We start from the raw sequence: 22,349 nt of genomic DNA, 5'->3' as shown, positions 1-22,349 counted from the left end.
TGATCTTCTTTTGGGATCAGGGAAATAAAGGCTGTTCTCCAAGATGGCGGTACCCTTCCTTCCATTTGAATTTTATTAAATAATTCCTTAAGAGGATCTAGCATTTCTAATTGTAATTTTTTATAATAAACCGCTGTCAATCCATCTGTACCTGGGGCCTTTCCAATTTTTAATTGCTTAATTACCTGGAGAATTTCCTCCGTGGTTACAAGTTGATTCAGCCTTTCCCTTTGTTCATCTGTAACTATAGGTATTTTCTCTTTCTCCAGATATCTATCTATATCTAAACCTTGTATTTTATCACCAGCATACAATCTAGTATAATATTCTGAGAAGGCCTTTTTAATCATATCCTGTTGATAAATTTCTTTACCTTTGTATTCTACTTTCTCTGTAGTATGAGATTTTTGTTTTTTCCTTAACATATATGCTAGCCATCTACCTGGTTTATTTGCATTACAAAAAGTGTTATGTTTAGCGTATATCAGATTTGTGGCTACTTGGTCTGACAGCAACATATTGAACTGTCCTCACAGTTAAGTAATTGCTTCTCTTATCTTCTTGTCGTCTGGATTAGATATTAATGCCTGCTCCTTCTTTTTTATTTCTTCTTCTAATTCCCTTCGTTTTTCCCCCTGTCTACGTCTATATAAGTTATTCAGATTTATTAAGACACCTCTCATGTAAGCTTTGCTTGCATCCCAAACCATTTCCATTGATGTCCCCTTATGCATGTTAAAAGTAAAATATTATTTCAATGATTTTTTACATTCTATAACGTTTCTCTCATATCTAAATAAATTCTCATTTAACCTCCAAGATCTCCTAGATCCCTCTCTATATTCCAATTCCAGCCAAACCGGATTATGAACTCTGTTAGAGTTCTCGAGCATATCTTTGTCTTTTTCACCCTAGAAAATAAATCATTTGTGATTAGTATAAAATCAATTCTGGAAAAGGATTGATGCCTATCGGAAACGAATGTGAAGTCCCGTTCTTTAACATTCCGTTCTCTCCAAATGTCTCTCAGTTTCATATCATCCATCAACTCAAAAAAAGATTTAGGTAGTCTTGTTCGTGTTTGAGTATTTTGCAATAGTCTCTTCTTATCTTTGATAGTGTCCATTACTCCGTTCCAATCACCCAATAGTATGCACGATCTATAATCCCATTGTGTTAATTTAGTATGAACCAATTTATAAAAAATTTCTTGTTGTTGGTTGGGAACCTATACTCCTGTTAAGAGTATTTTCTTTTCTTCTATTAATAATTCAATTGCAATATATCTTCCTTCGATTAATTCAGCCTTTGAGTCTTTTCTTAAGTATATAACTATACCATTTTTCTTCTCTGGAGCAGATGCCACAAAGTATGATCCCAATCTTTCATTCATCAAGTATTTCTGATCCTGTATTCTAATATGAGTTTCTTCCAAACAAATTATATCATTTTTAAATTGTTTCAAGTAGTGAAATATTTTTCCCTTTTTTGTGGTGAATTTAAACCATTAATGTTCCAGGTTAGAAATTTAATTGTCATCTTCAGCTCCCTGAAGCTTTCTAAGAGCTGCCTGGAAATCTTGTTGAGATTTCACCTTCAGTCTGCCCCCCCCCCCCCCAGCTTCTGAATTCGTGTTTGTAATTTCTTGTATTATTGTCTGGGTTTGCTGCATTTTTAATTCTTGCTCTTTACGTTTAGTGGCAAGAATTAATGTCAGGTAAATAATGTCAGGTAAATCCAGAGTTTGAGCAGCTCCCCCTTGTACCTGAATATCTTCTTGTCTGGTCTTGCCTACTTGTTTTCTTCCTTTAGGTCCTGGGGATGGGGGGCATCCAGCCTTTAATACATTGCTATAAAAATCTCTTGCTTTCCAAACTATGTTAAGATGATATCTTTGTCCTTGATAATTCACCACCAATCCAACTGGGGCCTCCCATCTAAATTGAATCTGGCGACTTTTAAATTCATCCACTAAGAATGCATAATCCTTTCTAGATCTCAACATTTTTTGGGGGGATTTCCTTCAATACTACCACATCTTGTCCTGCCACTTGTAACTTATTTTTATAAGTTGCTTGCAGTATTTCATTCCTGGTTTTCCTGGTGACAAAATAAATTACAATATCTCTTGGTAGTTGTCTCTGTCTGGCAATCCATGAATTAACATGGCAAATTTTATCGATCTGCCAGGCACACTCCACCTTTGGTTCACCAGTTAATTGAGCGAAAGCTTCGGCAAAAATATCTCTCAAATCTTCCTGGTTCTGTTCTTTCAAACCCCTTATTCTTAAAGCAAATTCCATTGTTCTATATTGTATCATTGTAACTTCTGCCTCTGATTTATCCATTTTACTTTGTGCCTCCTCAACTTTATTCTCCAACTTGATGTTAGACTGATTAATTTCTTCCACCTTCTCATCCAGAGATATTACATAACCAAGTAAACCCTTAAATGCATCAACAATGTTCTCCCTAATCTGTTGATTACGGGTTTGGATTAAATCCTTAATTCCAGACATTTCTTCAGAGACGTCTCTAAAAGCATTTGAAATCCTTTCCTGCAAGAAATGGCTTGATCTTTTAATGCCTTTTGGAGATCTTCAAGTGTCAGAGTTTTTGTTTCTACCGGGGGTAATAAAGATTGTAATCTACGTGTCTGGGCTGGGGAATTGCCAGCGCTCTTTGAAGCACTTGGTTTTGTTTGCTTTGAATTGTTTTGCATTTCAAAATATTCAAACAAAGTTTATTAAGTCCAAAAAGTCCACCTATTTCCCCACATTTGTTAGCCAATACTGTTTTCTTTGATCTTAAACTCTTGAGTCTTTTAACATCGTTAACAGGCAGTTAACAAATGCTACCCCTTTTAAGTTTCACTTTTGACACACCCTTTATTATTCAATCGCCATCTTTACGTCCTTTTGTCTTCACAGAGGGAAGTATATTACTCCGGAATTAAGGTTTGTACTTACAATTATCTTCGCTCCTGCTTTGCTCTGCCTGCGTATCTTTCAAATATAAATCTAAACATTGGCAGCAAGGGTGGTCGCGACGTTTCATTTCTGCAAAAGCAGAAGCATCCTTGATGAGGAGCTATGTTGGGCTTCTGGGGAGCTCTGACCCTTTGTACCCTAGATTCACTCCTGGGGGTCCCGGGGAGCTGTGCCCTTGCCCGTCTGCTCACCCCCCTCTTTTCCCGAGAGGGGAGTTTTCAAACTGCTAGACAGCTGATTTACGCTGTTCTAGCAGTTTATTACTCAATACGGGGCTGGAGTTCCCTAGGGAGCGTCTTCCAACGCCGACAGTGCCACCGGAACTGGTGTTGTCCATTTTTGAAGGGAGTGCAACTTCTTGAATAACTAATTAAAAAAATAACAACATACAATTTTACTTTTCATTCAATTAAGACTACTGTTTCTGGGATGTAAATTTGTGGACAACCATCTGAAGGCAAAGAAAAAATTTAGCCATTGCTATCCTCAAAGGTTTCAGATTTTGCTACAATGCACTTTCTTTTTAACTGCACTCTCTTTCTCTTATTTATATGCAGGGCAGAGGAAAGTATTTGATCTCCTGTTTGGAAGCTGTCTCTTTCATAGTGAAGTTTATGACAATGGAGCCTCCTTTATGTATGACAACTGTACTAAGTGTACATGCAGGGTAAGACATTAATAATTCTTTTTTCCATAGTAATGGAATTTTTATATGATAAATTTGATATACTTTGAGACTAAGGAACTTGCTGCCATTTCTAATATGAGAGTTATATCTCATAAGTCACAGTGGATTAGGTAAGTTCAAGAACTGAAATCTTGGAAACATGCATTATTTCTGTATGAATATTTGATTCCTGTTTTAAAATATTTTGCATATTGGGACCAAAATATCTATACCTTGCCTGTACATGCTGTTGTCTTCGGCTGCAGGCAAACAATCACTCAAGGCAGCTGTGGAAGAAGCATGCACAGTCAGAATGTGGACAACTCTCTTCATTTGCAGAGATGGGATTGCTCTTTGCTTGGTTATCAACAGAAACTGCTGTTATAGCCAAATTATTCCATCTTTCTTCTGCCAACTCACTCTGATTATGTGCCAGTAATTTATTTATTTATCACATTTATATGCCACCTATCTCACTCTGAACTGTGACTCTGGGCAGCTGTCATAAATGTTCTGGAAGAAAATGTTCAAACCAAAGAACCAATCAAATAACTATTAGCATGTCAAGTTAGCAAAGGGCCATTTGGTGGATTTAGAGTCTTGAGCAATCAGAAGAAATAGTTTGTGAATACCCTTGAGTTATTGTTGACTCCTGGTTACTGCCTAGATTAGTCCCTAAAGTTTTATTAGCACCATTTCAAAAGTGGTTTGCCCTTACCTTTTCTTAGGGTTTAATTTTTATATTTAATATACACAAGTATTTATATAGTGCTTTACAATAATTTAAAAATAAAGTTAATTACCCATTTTGTTACTCAGTTAACCTACAGTATATAAATCATTAGTGACAAATATAAGGCAGTGGTTTTATCTGGTTTTGAGATCTACCTAAAAAATACAGATCAGCTTACAATGTATTATCCATTGCCTCGTTCCTTCCAGGCTGATACTGGTACTAAAAGGCTCATGGGCAGAGATTCAAAAACATAGCTTTTGATAAGGTAGTTTTTATTTCAGCTACTAGAAAAACCATTACCACAAAGAAAATCAAAACTCTCAACTGGAAGACCGAAGCTTATATATGGAGCAGATTAAAACCTGCATTTTAACAGGCCAAGTTAAGATTGCATTGTTACCATGATGGATCCCACTCAGGCTTTTTGCTTTTGACTTTGCCTGACTAACCTTTAGCCTCATGTGTAAGTCTGCCATGAGAAGGATGCTTCTGGATTTTTCATATGAATAGCAAGATCTGTTAGGAATGTAAGATAACTGTTGGGTCAGCAATATATAAACCATGAGAGTAGTACTGTTTCTTTAAGTACTACTGTAATGGGATTGATTGCTGTTATCTCAAGCAGCCATACGATGGAGCCTGTTAGCTCTCTGTTTGTTAGACGCTGATCAGTGGATACTGCTTGAGACGTATCGTGAGTTACTGTGAGTTTTGCTACTGTTAGCGACTTTGTGTGCTGAACTGATTATATGATACTGGACTGTGTTCGATGGATCACTCCTTAACTGAGAACAGTGATAACTGACTGACTAAACCGTGTGTAAATTGAACTCTGAATACCTCTATTTTCCACATAAGTACAATACTATTATTTTTACTATTCGGTATCCCTGTATGCTGGTTTGTGCGTGTTCTTTCACATCACTCTCAACTCTGCACACTTGCTCTCCTAACGGGGAGCTTACCTAACAAGATCCACACTAGAGATTCATCCTGGTTGAAAGAGAGCCACTGAAGTCCATTCCAGAGGTGGCATTTCAGATACCTGCTAATTCACACATAGCACTCTTCTAGTGATTGTCACTGGGACTCATTGTAGAAAACTGCTGCAAATATTAGTGATAATCTCTAGCTTCCAGGCTGAAAAATCTGGTTGAGAATGCCCTTGGGCCTCTAAAATCCTAAAACCAACACCAGAAAGCCACTAAAAGGCCTCAAGAACACACAAAAGCTAATGCTGAAAATGAAGCCCAGCATGACTTCATTTAAAGAAAGGAGCCTATTCTAGTGTGGTCCCAATGAAGGTGCTTGTGTAATGTAGTGGCTAAGCCATTCTGTAGTAGCATAAACTATAATCTCTAAATACATTCAGGTTTAACTAACTGAATCCTAATCGTGACAATCAATTTGTTACTTGTCTGGAGTCTCATTTGTTTTTATTTCCATGCAGGATTCCACTGTGGTATGTAAGAAAAAGTGCTCTCTTCCCAGAGGTTGTATCAAAGCCAGAGAAGAGTGCTGCAAAGAGTGCCTCTTATATGTGTCTCCTGAGGAAACAAAAGTGTGCAAGTTTGGAAATAAAGTCTTCCAGGTACACATTCTTAAATTATCTCTCAGGATCACTTCACTAGACCATTTGATTTCTTAACAAGTTGTATTACATTCAAAATCATGCTCTTATTATATTTTTTTGCTGTTGTTTTAGCCAAATGAACATAATGTAAAAATGCAGTAAAACTGAAGAAATTATCAAATTAGCTAGTCCTTTGGTAGAGTATGCTGATGCATTTTCCCCAGGCAGATGACCAATCAACTGTCTCTTTAAATGGAATGCTATGAATCTGCATAGAATGCTCTGCAGATTGGCTTTGTGTTTTACATAAAATGCACAATTGTTTTCTTCAGCATTCTGTACTTCTAATGGTATTGGAAGGAGAATTTCTGTACATTTTGTAGGAATCAATCTAGCCCAGAGGTTCCCAATCTTTTTCGGTTTGCGGCTCCCATAACACTTCGGATTTTTTCCGCGGCTCCCTTAATAGGTACATCCGATTTTTTTTAATTTTTGACTTTTTAAGGATTTGGAAATCTACTTTTTAGTTCGTTAAGGTTAGGTTAATTGAAAAATAAATTAAACACGAGCTTTAAATTCACAATTTATTGAACATCGTTTAATGATTTAAAATTATTAATGGGATGGATGGGCTTTTTGTTCGCTGCACAACTTCTCAAATCTTGGAATAAAATTGGAAATGGCGACTCTCATTTCTTGCTCGATGTTAATTTTCGAGCGATATTTACTTTTTATTACCGCGACTGCCGAAAACCCAGCTTCGCACAAATAGGACGTTGCAAAAGGAATTAATATTCTTAGGGCTTTGCAACTAAGCAGTGGGTATTCCTCTTTTACTGATATCCAAAAATCAGAAAGTTCCATGCTAACAAATTTTAACTTCAATGTTGTGTCGCAAGACAACTCAATAAGAGATTCTTCTTCTGTAGAGGTAAATCCTGATGGAGCCTTGGCTCTAAATGGGTCTTGAATCCAAGTAAATTTTTCAATGTTATCTGCTTCAAAGTATTTTTCGAACCATTTGATAAGCTGAGATAGGTGATCTTCAAAAAGAGATTTTAAATTGCAAGACAAACTGATTTCATTGGAGGTTAAAAACTGGTGCAACAAGGGAAAGCAATCATTAAGATCATCTTCATTAATTTTTAGTTTCCATAGCTGTAATTTTTTTCTGAAAGCTGAAATCTTTTCTGTTAACTTTAAAATGTGCATATTGCGTCCTTGTAAAGAGAGATTCAACGCATTCAACTTTTCAAAGATATCACATAGGTATGCGAGTTTAATCAAAAAGTCTGTTTCTACAAAGTGTTTGGCATACTCATGTTTTTCTTCTTCAAGGAAAGTGTATATTTCTTGCTGTAATTGGAACGTACGAGACAATACACCCCCGCGAGAGAGCCATCGTGAGTGGCAGTAGTACAACAAAGATGTGTATTCACCTCCCATATCTTCACACATTCTTTTAAAAAATCTTGCTTTCAGTGGCCGAGTTTTTATATAGTTTACTATATTTACCACACGTTCTAAAACTATATTTAGTGGAGGACTTATATACTTTGATGCAAGTGCTTCTTTGTGAATGATGCAATGGGTCCAAACTGAATCTGGAGCTTTGTTTCGAATAAGCGCCTGCAATCCTCCATAAGAGCCGGACATCGAACGACCACCGTCAGTACAGACGCCAACGCACTTTGTCCAGTCTAAATTATTTTCAACCATAAATATATTCAGGATCTCGAACAAATCCTGAGCCTTTGTACTTCCAGTAATACTTTTACAAAAGAGAAGGTCATCAACGATTGAATTACCATCTAAGAACCGTACGTAACAAATCAAGTGTGCGTCCTTATTATTATCTGTGGCCTCATCGAGTTGCAGTCCATATTCACTTCCTTTTAATTTTTCAATTAATTGTGCATTGAGATCCTCCCCCATGTGCTGAATTCTGCGACTGATTGTATTGTTAGACAAAGGGACATTTGAAAGCAGTTTCCCCGCCGACTCACCAATCATAATGTTCACTAAATCTACAGCAGCCGGCAGAATGAGTTGCTCTGCAATAGTATGGGCCTTTTTACACTTAGCAACTCTATATGCAACTTTGTATGATGCTAGCAAAGCATTATTTGGTATTGACATATGTTTATAAATGCTGCCTTTTTGTTGTTTTAATTCAATTAACTTTCTTTTTAAAAAGTTGCGAGGTTTACCAACAAAGTTAGAATGGTTGGTTTCTAAATGTCGTTTTAACTTACTTGGAAGCATACATTCCGGTGCCAAAACTTTCATGCACAATACACACTGTGGTCTCTCTTTATCATCTTCGTTTATTGATGTAAAGCCAAAATCCAAGTAACTGTCGTCATATTTACGACGTTTTCGCTTCTCGGAACCCTTGCCACTAGTTTGTGGAACTTCGTCTATAGATTTAGCACTATCTTGATTATTCAAGTTTAATAAGAATTTGTCCATTTTAGGGTGATCAGAAAAATAGCTTTTGAAAAGTAACTTAACCACCACACTATTAAGTTAGCCCAACAAACAAAAACTTATGCGAGCATTGAGAAGGTGATAACAAACGAATAGAAATCCAACTTGTAACTGCGCATGCGCACTAGACGTTTCAGAAATGGCGCATCAGCGTTAGACCCAGTGGGCGCAGGTATTAATTGAATATTTCGCGGCGCCCTTATGACGATAGCGCGGCTCCCCAGGGAGCCGCGGCTCACACTTTGGGAATCACTGATCTAGCCAAAGACTTCCTTTTCCCACTCCATGTTCAAGTGAGCCAATAAGAGTTTAGCTGATGTTTCTGGATAGTATTCAGGACTTAGAGTGCTTCATGCATTGGGATATCATTGGGACAGCAGATTATTACAATATATAATCCCTCTTTTAATTAATTGGTTTTTTCATTTGCACAAATCCACAGTGTAAAAATGTCATTTGCAGTAAGGGATTTTCTTTGTTTAGTTAACAGTCTTAGACAAAATAATTCATCAATTGTCTTTTTATTTTCTCCTTTCCAATTTGGATATGAGGTGAGTGGATAGATAGAAATTAAAAGGTATATAGACATAGATTGAAGTGTAAAATATCAGAAAAAAGAGGCGATATCAGGAAAAAAAGAGATACATCTCACATAAAATAATTTTATGTGTATCCACACACTTTTAGTTTTGTTTTTTAAATAGCTGACTCACACTTATCAGTTTCAAGGGAAGTAAAGCTTAAGATAGAAATCATGAAACAAAAGGGGAAAAACAATCTAAACTACCTAAAACAAATGTAACACAACTTTAGGTTAATTTCTCTATAGAACAGAAATCAATATTTTCAGAAATCAATATTTTGGAGACATTGACTTTTCAAACCAATCATGTATAGCCCAACTTCTTAAAGTAGCTGCCGTAAGGAAGTAGATAATAATGAGGACATGAATGAATAATCCACAACAACCTTGTTGAAAGCTCGAACAAGGTTATTTCTGTGTAATTAATATGGATAGCATGATAATTACGTATCTACATTCTCATTTTACTCTGCAGTTGTCTTTCCAGATTTTCTTTTAAAATGATAGTTAGTTTATGTAATCATTTCAAACCTAGGATTACCAATGTAAATGGAATCAGTTGTAAAGTGTGATGTTACATGACTGCATCAACTTATGGTGGCAGTTGCTGCAGTCCTTGTTGCCATCATTAGGTGAATCCCATGCAGTTGCATGATTCCCATTTGTAACCTCCTGCTGGCTTCTTCACTGATCTGCTTGTCAGAAATCAGCAGAAGATCAGAAATTATATTCATATGATCTCTAGACACTGTGACGTTGTAATTGAGAACAGGTTGTCAAGTGCTTGACTTGTGATCATATGACTGTAGGAGCAGTGCAAACAGCTGCAACCATGAAATCCAGTCATAAATTCCCTTTATTCACTGCTATCATACGATTGAACAGTTGCTAAAGAAGTGGCCTTATTACTCTAACTTATGTACAGTAACTACTGTAATTTATTTAGAGGGTTACTTATAATAAAGAAACAATTAGTAGTGAAAACATTTATCAAAAAAGTAATCAAAAGCTTTTATATGATGGCCATTAAAGGGCTAGTTCAGGGGTCCACTGCCCACTGCATTCTCAGCCCCTTGTGCAGCAAAGTGAAATTTAGCGTGTTTCACAATGAGGGAGACAGGGTCCCCTCCTCCTCCTCCTGGAGCCCATTACCATGCGGAGCCACAATGCGATCCTGCCCCACTTGCTTCTGACAACAACAGCAGCAGAGAGACAGAGAGAGACAAGACACACACAGAGACAGAGAGTGAGAGATAGAGGGAGAGACACAGAGAGAAAGACAGACAGACATACATACACACACACACACACACAGAGATAGAGATGAATGAGAGTTCAAGAGAAAGAGAGAGAAAGAGAAAGAGAAAAAGAAAAAAGAAAGAGGGAGACTGAGAGATTTCTACAAACACAGAGAGAGAAATAGAGAGCTAGAGAAAGAGAAAGAAAGAGACACACACACAGATAGAGAGACAGCAACAGAGTGCGAGAAAGAGACAGAGACACACAGAGAGAGAAAGAGAGACAGAGAGAGATAGAGACACACAGAGAGACACAGAGACACACAGAGAGAATGATAGAGGCACAAAGTGAGACAGAGTGAGAAACACACGCACACATATAAACAGAGGTAGGTAGGTAGGTGAACAATACACCCAAGGCCAAGTGTGGCAAGAGGTGCTGGGAGGGGACGGGTGATAGATGTATTGTGGGTTTTTTTTCCTTTTTGCAGGATGGAGAGAGATGGCCCTCTATTAACTGTACCATCTGTGCCTGTGTGAAAGGCAAGACAGAATGTCGCAAGAAGCAGTGTATTCCAGTCAGCAGCTGCCCTCATGTGAGTATAACAATATATTCTTTAGAACAAGTTGAGCTGTTTATAAATGGTAGGAATTTTGGTAGAAATTTTTGACAACCTTGATACATGCAGACTAAACAGCCCTTCAGACAGAAAACAACTCAGTATAGAGAATAAGCTTATGTTAACTTTTTAAATAGTGAATGGAAAGATAAGATGCAGAACCACCCAGCTCTTAGATTTAGTGGAGTACACTCTTAGTGTTCTCATTCTTACTTGACTGAAGCCAGATCTGAGTTAGAAAAGAAGCAGGAGATATTGAGAGCCAGAATTGCATTCATGTCATGTGAATTATTTGATTCTCAAGAGGATCTAGAATTCTCAAAAGAAAGTAAATCATTTCAATTTTCTCTGGACCAATTTTCATATCCATGCTTGTTCTGACCCCCCTTCCTCCGTTGCCCACACAGAACACTCACTCCGGAACAGTACAAGGGAACAATGTTTATTGCACAAACAAACAAGAGGTTCCGTGGCAGCAAGCCACCAAGACAAAACTCACAGGAACAGAACACAAAAGCAGCTATCCAGCTTGCTAGAATTCCAGACTAGAACTTCTGGCATAAGTCTTCTGTTGACTGCTGCAAAGGGCGTATGCGCAGTCAACCCTTTTATAACCTGGAAAGGGAGCCTCCCAAACAGAAGCTGAGAGCTATTTACCGCCTATAATTACGCCCACGCTCCTTGCGTCTATGGGCGCGGCGGTAACGGGCGTCCAGAAACGCCCTGCTGAGTTCTGACTCACTGTCTCATGAGTCTTCCCCGCTGCTCCAAGGCATGGCATCGGGAGCCCCCCTCCTCTGGCTGTCACCGCTGCTCCATGCCTCAGGTGCCTCCTGGTGGCCGACCAGACTCTCGGATCCCTGCTCAGCGTCCGAACCCTGTCCAGGGTCGCCCATCTCCTCTGGGGCTGACACGTAGGGACCCTCACTCTCGGAGTCTGGTGGCAACGGCAACGGCTGGGCCACAACACTATCCCTCACCGCAGGGCCCTTCCCCCGGGCCTGACACTCGGGATGCGGTCGGGTGGGAAATTGTCCATGATAGGCCCGCACCAAAGCTGGAGCATGCACAGCCGTCGCATCGGTCCAGGTCCCCCCGTCCGAGTCCTCGTCCGCCCAGTCGACCAAATACTGGAACCGACCCTTGAGCCATCTCGAGTCACGGATCCGGGTCACTCTTTATTTTATTTATTTTCTTCGCACTTCTAGACCGCCCCCTCTCCCAAAAAGGACTCGGGGCGGTGACTGTGCGTGCACCTCACGCGACGACGGCAGGGGCGAAGAGGGACGTCGGAGAGGACAAGCCGACCGTTCCGGGATCAGGAGCGAGCGATGGAACACCGGGTGTACTTGCATCGAGTGCGGGAGGGTCAGGCGATAAGCCACCGGGTTGATAACGGCCTCCACAGGGAACGGCCCAAGATACCGGTGGTCCAACTTTCTCATAGGCCAGTGGGATGGAAGATGCTGCGTGGACAACCACACGCGATCACCCATGGCCAATTCTGGCACCGGATGTCGAGACCTGTCCGCTGCTCGCTTGTAATCCTCCTTCGCCTGATTCAAATAGTGGTGCACCATCTGGTGAACCGCCTGAAGCTCAGAGAGGAAATCCTGCACTGCGGGGACCGGAGAGTCCACTGGGGTGAGAGGGAAAAAACGAGGGTGGTACCCGACGTTCGCCATGAAAGGCGTCGTCCGTGTGGAGGAGTGCTGCGAGTTGTTGAACGCAAACTCCGCCACGGCGAGGTACTCCGCCCAATTGTTCTGCTGCTGGTTCACGAAGCAGCGCAGATATTGTTCCAGAATCCCAATCAACTTCTCTGTCCCCCCATCGGTTTCGGGATGGTGCGCCGAGGACAAACAAACTTGGATGTCAAGAGCGGCCATCAGCCCTTTCCAGAACTGGGCCGTGAATTGTGTACCACGATCGGAGACGACCCGGTCAGGTAGGCCGTGCAGCCGGAACACGTGCTGGATGAATATGCGGGCGGTGGCGCGGGCTGTCGGCAATCTCCGGCAGGGGATGAAATGTGTCATCTTGGTGAGCATGTCCACCACCACCAGGACCGTAGTGAAACCGGACGACGGAGGCAGTTCCGTCAAGAAGTCCATGGACACAGCTCCCCAGGGTCTGTCCAGGGTCGGCAATGGCTGTAGCAAGCCTGGAGGAGCTCCCGTTGCTGATTTGGCCTGTCGACACTGCACACACAACGTGACGTACATCTGCACGTCGTGTCGTAGGCGAGGCCACCAAAACGTACGGGAAACCAGGTGCAAGGTTTTGAACAGGCCGAAATGTCCCGCTGCCGGAGTGTCATGACACTGAGAGAGAACCAATCCACGGAGCGGTCCTGCACACAACCCCCCTGCACGCCGTCTATCCATCTCCGTGCGTGACAAGCGGGGTCTGGCTGCACCCAACTCCATGGGCTCCTCCCGTGGGACAGGAATCTCTCGTGGAACTGGCACTCTCGTAACCTCCCGGGACGCTTGGTGAGGCCTCCGCCTCTGCAGCCGGCCATCAATCCGGAGGCATAAATGAACCAATGCGTCAAACGTTGGAGGCCTGTCCACTCTCACCAGCTCATCCTGCAGGTCATCTGACAGGCCGTCCTGAAAAGCATCCATAAGGGCTGGCTCATTCCACTCAGAGTCCTGACTGAGCAGCCGGAACTCACTAACGTAGTCCAGTAAAGAACCACACCCTTGGTGCAACTCTTTCAGGAGTCTGGTGGCTGTTTCTCCCTTGATGGGATCCTCAAAGGTCAGCCGAAGATGAGTACAAAAGCCCTGGAAGTCGTTCAGCAGGGGGCTCGGCTGAGACAGCAAAGGAGTAGCCCACCGCGCTGCTGTGCCTGAGAGCAAGCTAATAATAAATCCCACCTTCGTCTGGTCGGTGGGAAAGTCCTCCGCTCTCAAGCCAATAAACAACCGGCATTGGCCCAGGAACGCTGAGAAAAGTTTCGGACTGCCATCAAACTTATCTGGCATGGCCACTGGGCATTTCCTCCATTGCTGATGGGGGCGTGGGGGGTTGACAGGAGCAGACAGCTGCGCAACTTGCGCTGTTAGCAAGGCGAGTTACTGTGTGAAGAGGGCATTCTCTGCCTGGAGTTGCTCCATTATTGCTGAATGGAGGGTTGTTTGGGGCAGCAGTCAAACTGTTCTGACCCCCCTTCCTCCGTTGCCCACACAGAACACACACTCCGGAACAGTACAAGGGAACAATGTTTATTGCACAAACAAACAAGAGGTTCCGTGGCAGCAAGCCACCAAGACAAAACTCACAGGAACAGAACACAAAAGCAGCTATCCAGCTTGCTAGAATTCCAGACTAGAACTTCTGGCATAAGTCTTCTGTTGACTGCTGCAAAGGGCGTATGCGCAGTCAACCCTTTTATAACCTGGAAAGGGAGCCTCCCAAACAGAAGCTGAGAGCTATTTACCGCCTATAATTACGCCCACGCTCCTTGCGTCTATGGGCGCGGCGGTAACGGGCATCCAGAAACACCCTGCTGAGTTCTGACTCACTGTCTCGTAAGTCTTCCCCGCTGCTCCAAGGCATGGCATCGGGAGCCCCCCTCCTCTGGCTGTCACCGCTGCTCCATGCGTCAGGTGCCTCCTGGTGGCCGACCAGACTCTCGGATCCCTGCTCAGCGTCCGAACCCTGTCCAGGGTCGCCCATCTCCTCTGGGGCTGACTTGTAGGGACCCTCAATCTCAGAGTCTGGTGGCAACGGCAACGGCAACGGCAACGGCTGGGCCACAACACATGCTGTTTATCAAAATGTCCTGTAGTAATAGTAGGCATAAAAATATTCACCAAAAGCCTACAATAGGCATTTTACATTCTATATTTTATTTGCTACCCCCTCCTTTGTAATATACATTGCCAGAATACATTTTAAACCTATGAACTTGAAGTGAGTTTCAGATTTATTCAGGGCATGCTGCTCCATGCCTACCCTATGTTTTTTTTGGAAAAAAAAAGTTTTTTATTGGTTTTATAAAATTTTAAGGGAAGGGGTAATAGGTATGGGTACAAATTTTGACAACTACATCGTGCAGGAAATGATATTCCCTCCAAGTCTCATAACCTTTACAAAATGATAAACAAGATATTATTGCTTAACTAAATCTTGACAGCTGATTTTTACATTGTATCTTTCATTAACTTCAATCATTTACTTTGTATCAAACAAAAAGATTCATTGTATCAACAATTGCAATGTTTTTCTAGCTTACTTTTGTGATCTGAGTTTTCTCATTGTTGCCTCCTCCCCCCTACCTGCCAGCAAAGCCTCGGCCCCTCCCTCCTTCATATCTTGTGTATTGTCTTTCACTTTGTCTAGGAGTGCTTTGTTTTTTTCCATGAAGGCCTCTGCCTCCATAATTGTATTAATTCTAACTCTGCTGCCCTCCCAGAAAATCAACATACCTTCTGGCAATAGCCACCGGAACCAGAATCCCTTATCAAATAATTTTTTTGCTAATGATGAATATTTTTTCCTCTTATCTCTTACTTTCTTCGGGATCTGTTTCAGGATGGCTATCTCTTTGTCCTTGTATTTTAATGTTTGCCCCCTTTGTGCCCCCAGAATCTCATCTCTTGTAGCCTTTCTGAGAAATTTAATATGAACCTCTCTTGGAACATTGTGTGTTCTAGCATAAGCTGAATTAACTCTATAAACCAAGTCAATATCCCATCCTAACTGCTGTTTGTCTTTTTTAATATATTCAGCTAACATTGTTGTCATGATCTCCTTCAAGTCTTCATTGTCAGTCTCAATTACGCTTTGAAATCTAAGGAAAAAAGACATCCTTTCAAATTCCATTTTTATCATGTGGTTCTCAAGTTCTAAATTTCCTCTCTGGACCACCCTCACCTCCCCCCTCATCTCTGTTGCCCCCTCCTCCAGAACATCTATTCTTTGTTTGTTTTGTGCAGTTTGATTTTGATTTTCTCTGAGTTGTTCATTCATTTCTCTCAATTGTTTTTTCAGTTCATCCTGCCCTTTTAAAATCTTTTGAAGCAGCTGATGAGTTACTGATTCCTCTTCAGGGGCTTTAGGTTGTAGAAACGAAGTTAGTGACTGTTGTCCAATTGGGCTGGATGTTGACGATGTTGGAGCAGATCCTGGCTTCCCAGGTGGTGGTTTCTTCCGGGCCATCATAAAAAAACAAAACTCAGAGATATCTATGTCCATACAAAGAAATGGCGACTGTGGAAAAGCACAACCAAGAGAGACCCTGAGGCAGACAGTCCAGACAGGAATAAAGACCTTCTATATAGTTCAAATCCAGTCAATTAAATCAGTTATTCCAGATCCAGAATACTATGTAGCAAGAGATGTTTCTGAGAGTCACGGAGGCAAAAGTCCAATGCCAGCAATTTTCATAGGAGGAGTCTAATTTCAAGGAGCATAAAGATGGAGGAAGTGTGCCATCTTGCTTTGCCAGCACCGGAGATCAGGAAACAACAAGTCAAAAGTTTTCAAAGTTTTTAAAAGAGTCAGATCATCACTTTTCTTTCACAATTGCATTAGGAAAGTCATTTTGCCATTGCTTATAAAGAGTGTGATTCCTTTTAAAACTCTCTCTCTCTCTCCTCCGAGAGAGAGGAGATAAATCCAAAGCTGCTTTTCTGGGGGGGGGGGGAAATCCCCCTCCCTCCTATCACACTTCCCAGGAGAAGATTGAAAGTCTTTTAGAAAGCTGATGTTCTTTCATTTAAATATCAAAAGGAGCATTGGGGAGGATTCCCATCTCACCGCACTTCAGCTGTAGCCTTCAAATTGCCGATCATCCAGCTGCCTCGTAGCAAAAGTGCACGGGAGCGTAAAAGCTCCGTCGCACACCCTCTCTCGCCTCTCGGCTCCTGGGGCAATGCCGGAGGCCCTCCCACAGCCACCGCCGATCCAGGGGACCCCCAGCCAGCAGCCCCTATGGCAGGGCACCCCTTCAAGGCCCCCTGTGCCCCACCAAAGCAAGGGGAGCCCACCAAAAGAGTGCAGGGCAGACGAACACGTCCGTCGCTCTCAACAACCAGAAGCAGATTTCACCTACCCTATGTTTTTATACACATCTGCTATTTTAATAAATAAACAAAAAAAAATGTGGCTGGTCATATACCCTTGTCAAATGAGGAAAAAACAAGAGCAGCTGCTTTTATTGTATAACCTCTCCCCAAAATCTTAATTGTTTTGCTTTTTTAAATTCACATATAGAAAAAACAAACTATAGATAGAAATCTAGATTATTAAAAAGAAGCAAAGCAGCACTCAAAGACTGCCAGATAGGAACTGCTTATTCATGGAGAAAAATGGCCAATTTCTAAGGAATCCCTCAATTGATTAATAACACCTACCACATATGTTATCAATAATATATGGCTTTCTTTTACAGAAAGCAGAATCCTATGCAGTGGTAGGATTCAACTAATTAACAACCAGTTTTCTGCTCTGACTGGCTTAGAAGGGGCATGGCTGGGGTGTGTGACTGGGTGTGTGTGGCCAACTCACCATCACTCATGTCAAGGGCCACCTCATCTGGCCTCTCCCCTCCCAGCTCTCCAACCTCTCTCTCTGTGTGGGGAGGCAGCGGCGGGGGCTTCTGAGCAACATAATCCCCCCTCCCCAGCCCCACCTCACCTACTCCCTGAGTTGCCATTCTCCTCAAACCCCCCCCACACACACACACATTCAAGTAGCGTCAGGCTTTGTGGGACAATAGGGCCTCTCATTTTTCCCATGGCACAGCATACACTTGCTACCTTTGCTTGTCTGCTTGCAAGCAATGATCTCTGCTTCTCTCGGGACACTGGTGCACCATGCATTGCTTCTTGGGGCTGAGCAGAGAAGCTGTTGTCATACCACTCCCCTTTGCTTCCCAGTAAAGAGCTGCACGGTTGACAGCTGCTCAATGCCTCACACAGCATTTCCCAGCTGACGGTGGGAATGAGCTGCCAGCCCAGCTTGGGCTGGCTGGTTGGAGCAGCACTGCAGCTGAAGCCACCATGTTGCAGTTGAAACAGAAGGCACCATGCAAGCAGATCCTCACATTGGAAGCATTGAACTGGCATTTCATGGTGGTGGAGTACATGGTATGGGGGCCCATCATCCTGAAAGCAGGTGAAATTGAAAAGGAGCTGCAGAAGGATATCAAAAAGCCTTTCCCAGAATTCATTAAGGCCAACATTGGTGATTCGAAGTGAGCACAACTTTAGTCAGGCCATTCAAGCTGCCACTGCAGGGCCAGCTGCTTGGTGCAAAACCTCGTGATTTTTCTCCTCCTCAGCATCATCCTCCCTGCTCAAGCAATGGCAGGTCCCCAGGAATCATTCCTGCCCTGGCCAGCAAACTCCAGAAGGCTGAACGACATTTTCAACTGAGTGAGGAAGCACTGCAGAGCCACATCCAGCCTGCTGAAATTTGCTTTCAGGATGATGGGCTCCTGCACCGCATACTCCACTGCCTTGACCTGCCAGTTCATAGATTCCAATGTGAGGATCTTCTCACATGGTGCCTTCTCTTTCAGCTGCACACTCCCAAATTACAGCAAAAGTGAGGCGCAGGAAACCCTGCCGGCCTGGCGAGGGGCGGGGGGAGAGGTGAGGCAGCAAGAGGAGCTATGTGTCATCCCAATGAAAGGCAGCAGCAGCCCGGCCACTTTCCTACCCCACTCTCTCTGGCACTGGAAGCCAAGTGTCAGCAACACGCTCAGTTGCCCATGCAGAGATTAGGTAGGCTGCGGCAGGCAAGCAGGCTGGGCTGTGTGGGAGGCAGCTAAGGGAGGAAGACTCACCAGGCAGAGATCAGCTGGACTGTAGGGGTTGTGGTCAAGGTGACCGAGGGAACCAGAGAGCAGCATCAGCTATGCCACAGGCTTGAGCAAGGGGTTAACTCACTTCCTGCTGATTTGATGTTTGTTGAATTAAGGGAGAAGGAGTTATATCCTGTTTAAAAGGATCAGAAGGTGCTTTATGGCATCGTGAACTTTTTATTTTTGTTGTGTCCTAAACTCAGATAAAAAAATACAATGATAAGTTTAGACTTTATTCTATGTAGATAGACATTATCTCATTTGTATTTCTATCATATTTCACTGCTAGCATTGCATATATACAATACTACATTTTCTCCCCTATTTTCCTTCCTCCTATTTAAGGTACAACATTTGATTTTCTCCTGTGAAGGAGATTAGAGTGAAGTTGGAGTCCAAGATAAAAAGTATTTGCGTACTGTTCTGATGTTCTGTTCTGCTATGAAGGCAGCTTAACAGAATAACTGAATTGGATGGGATCTTGGAGGTCTTCTAATCCAATACATTTCTCAAAAAAGAAACCCTTAACAGGTGCTTTGGAAAATAACTTGACCCCCTCTTCTCTGTGGCAGCCACTCAAATATTGGAATACTGCTATCATGTCTCCCCTGGTTCTTCTCTTCATTAAGACTAGCCATGCCCAGTTCTTGCAACAGTTCATCATATGTTTTAGTCTCCAGCCCCGTAATCATCTTTGTTGTTCTTCTCTGCACTTTTTCTATAGTCTCAACATCTTTTTATAGTGTGATGACCAAAACTAGATGCAGTATTCTAGGTGTGGTGTTACTAAGGATTCATAGAATGAGTACCTCGTTTGATCTTGATTATATTCTTCTGTTAATGCAATTTAGGATTGCATTAACTATTTTGACCATTGCTGCACTCTGTTGGCTCATATGAAATTGTCCACTAAGACTCCAAGATCCTTCTCACAGTTACTGTTATTAAGCCTGATTTCATCCAGTCTATATGTGTACTTTTGGTTTTTTTTGCCTAAGTGTAAGACTGTACTTTACATTGAATTTCATTTTGTTAGATAGGGCCCAGTGTTCAAGTATGTCAAGATCCATCTGAATCTTGAGCCTATCATCTAGGGCAGCGATGGCGAACCTTTTTTGGCTCGCGTGCCACAAGTGGGGGGAGCGCAGGGGGGTCGTCTGCGGGCATGCCGCACCCATAATGCAACGCGCAATCCCCCAGTGTGCATGTGCGAACAATGCGCCTCCCCATTTTTACATGCTTTTTTCGCCCTCCCCAGGCTCCAGAGGCTTTATAGGAGCCTGGGGAGGGCGAAAAGAGCCTCCCCCGCCCCCCCGGAGGCCCTCCAGAGGCTTCAGGGAACGTCCGGAGACTTCCCTGAAGCCTTTGGAACACTTAAAACCACCCTCCGAGCAAACCGGAAGTGACCGTCCGGAGGCTTCCCTGACACCTTCGGAGCGCTTAAAACCATCCTCCGAGCAGACTTCTGGGTTGCTCGGAGGGTCGTTTTAAGTGCTCCGAAGGCTTCAGGGACCATCCGGAGGCTTCCCTGATGCCTTCGGAGCGCTTAAAACGACCCTCCGTGCAACCCGGAAGTCACTTCCGGTTTGCTCAGAGGGTGGTTTTAAGCGTTCCAAAGGCTTCAGGGAAGCCTCCGGACAGTCCCTGAAGCCTCAGGGGACGGGGGGGGCTCTTTTCGCCCTCCCCAGGCTCTTATAAAGCCTCTGGAGCTTGGGGAAGGCAAAAAATAGCTTTTAAAAAGGTGAACTCAGCTGGCCAGCGCGCATGTGCGCGCTGGCCAGCTGACAGGTCAGCGCCTCGCGTGCCCTGACAAATGGCTCCACGTGACACTTGTGACACGCGTGCCATAGGTTTGCCATCACAGATCTAGGGATTGGCAATTCCTGCCAGCTTAGTATTATCTGCAAATTTAATAAATTCCCCTTCTATTCCCTCATCTAAGTCATTTATGAAGATGTTGAAGAGTACTGGGCCTAAGACGAATCTTGTGGCACCCCACTACTTATTTCCCTCCATGTAGATGTAGTACCATTAAAGACTACTTGTTGAGTATGGTTTATCATCTGATGGTATGGTTTATCATCTGATGGTGATGCTATCTATCCCGATTTTTTCTAGTTTACTAAGAAGTAGGTTGTGGTTTACTTTGTCAAATGCCTTGCTGAAGTCTAAGTATATTATGTTGACAGTATTTCATTGGTCTAGTAATTTAGTTACTGTGTTGAAGAATGAAATAAGATTAGTTTGGCATGATCTGTTTTTAGCAGACTTGTGCTGACTTCTAGTTATTACTTCATATCTAGATGTTGGCAGATCTGTTTCTATTGTCTTTTCCAGTATCTTCCCGGGTATTGATGTTAGGCTGATTGGTCTGTAGTTCTCTGGGGCTGTTTTTCCCCACTTTTTGAAGATAGGAACCATATCAGCTCTTTTCAATTCAATTCAATTTCAATTTATTAGCGCTTATAGACCGCCCCCTCTCCCGAAAGGGACTCGGGGCGGTGTACAGTCCATGTCAAAGAACAAAATTAAAACAATTAAAATTACTACATGGAAAATATATATATATAAATATAAAATGGATAGATGCATAAGAGTCCTCTTCTAGTCCTCTGGTAGTTCCCCCAGTTTTCCAGGATTTTTGAAATATGTTGTCAGGTCCCATAGATTCCTATATGGATGCTGTCATTCTGGTGGTAGGGCGGAGGCTTGGGGAAATCTCAGTATGGGGTTTCTGTTTCTGTTTCTATTTCTATTTCTTGATTTTCCTTGCTGTAACTTTTGGGACCTTGGAAGGGGGAAAAGGAATGTTCCTTGAGCCAGCTGACTTATCTCATCTCCAGAGAAGAGCAGCAGTGTTGCCTTGGAACACTGGCATTTATCACTTTCTCAGCTTGATTTTCTATAATTTTCTCGGGATTGGCTCGATGATGTATTGGACTTTGGGAGGGGCTCTGTCTGCAGTGGTTTAATCTAATGTTTTCAGCAGAAAAACTGCCTACATCTCTTGATATCACATTCTTCCAATAAAAGTTTCTTTTTGAAATGGATATTTTTCAAGAGTTCTGCTTTCTTAAGAAGATTGGTGAGGCAGGACCTTACATTAGGCAGGAACTGCAGACTGATCAATCCACAGAGGCAACAGCCCTATTATGGGAACTGTGCATATCATATCTACCCAGGGCCCCAACCATGAAGATGCTGAATGGTGAGGAGAAACCTCCACCAAAACTGCCTGGGTCACGGAGAACATCACCTCAAGCAAGGTAGTTCGTCAAAAGCAAGGTAGTTCATTGGCATTGGGAAGAAGGGAGGATGGGATGGTAGAATCAAGGGAGTCACCTTCATCCATGGGAGCTGCCAGTAGGGTTGGAAGCACGAGCTGAAGAACCTCTACAATGATGATGAAGCAGAGGAAGCTCCAGGCCAACCCAACCAACTCCTGAGGGAAGCCATGAACCTCATGAGAGAAGCCATCCATGGCATGCAGATCCAGAGTGCCCCTGCTTGTGCTGCAAACTAGGATGAAGCACAAGAGAAGGAAAGTGAAGGGAGTCCCCAACCCCAGGGACATCTGCTGATGCTGCAGTGGTGAATCCACCATCACACCAGAAAATCCATCCCAGAGGG

The 22,349-nt window shown here is 42.8% G+C and overlaps 1 protein-coding gene across 1 annotated transcript in view; it reads left to right on the top strand.

The window, feature by feature from the left end:
- BMPER (BMP binding endothelial regulator) overlaps positions 1-22,349 on the top strand; it is a 473,492-nt gene that overhangs the window by 273,474 nt on the left and 177,669 nt on the right. Inside the window, exons 8-10 of the mRNA XM_081971272.1 lie at positions 3,548-3,657; positions 5,844-5,984; positions 10,769-10,873. Coding sequence (XP_081827398.1) covers positions 3,548-3,657; positions 5,844-5,984; positions 10,769-10,873 — 356 coding nt within the window. The remainder of the gene's footprint in view (positions 1-3,547; positions 3,658-5,843; positions 5,985-10,768; positions 10,874-22,349) is intronic.

Source organism: Natrix helvetica (assembly GCF_964273705.1).
Source record: "Natrix helvetica genome assembly, chromosome: Z".
Taxonomy (NCBI): Eukaryota; Metazoa; Chordata; class Lepidosauria; order Squamata; family Natricidae; genus Natrix; species Natrix helvetica.
The sequence above is the reverse complement of the archived record's forward strand: the minus strand, read 5'-3'. Positions and strand labels throughout refer to the sequence as shown.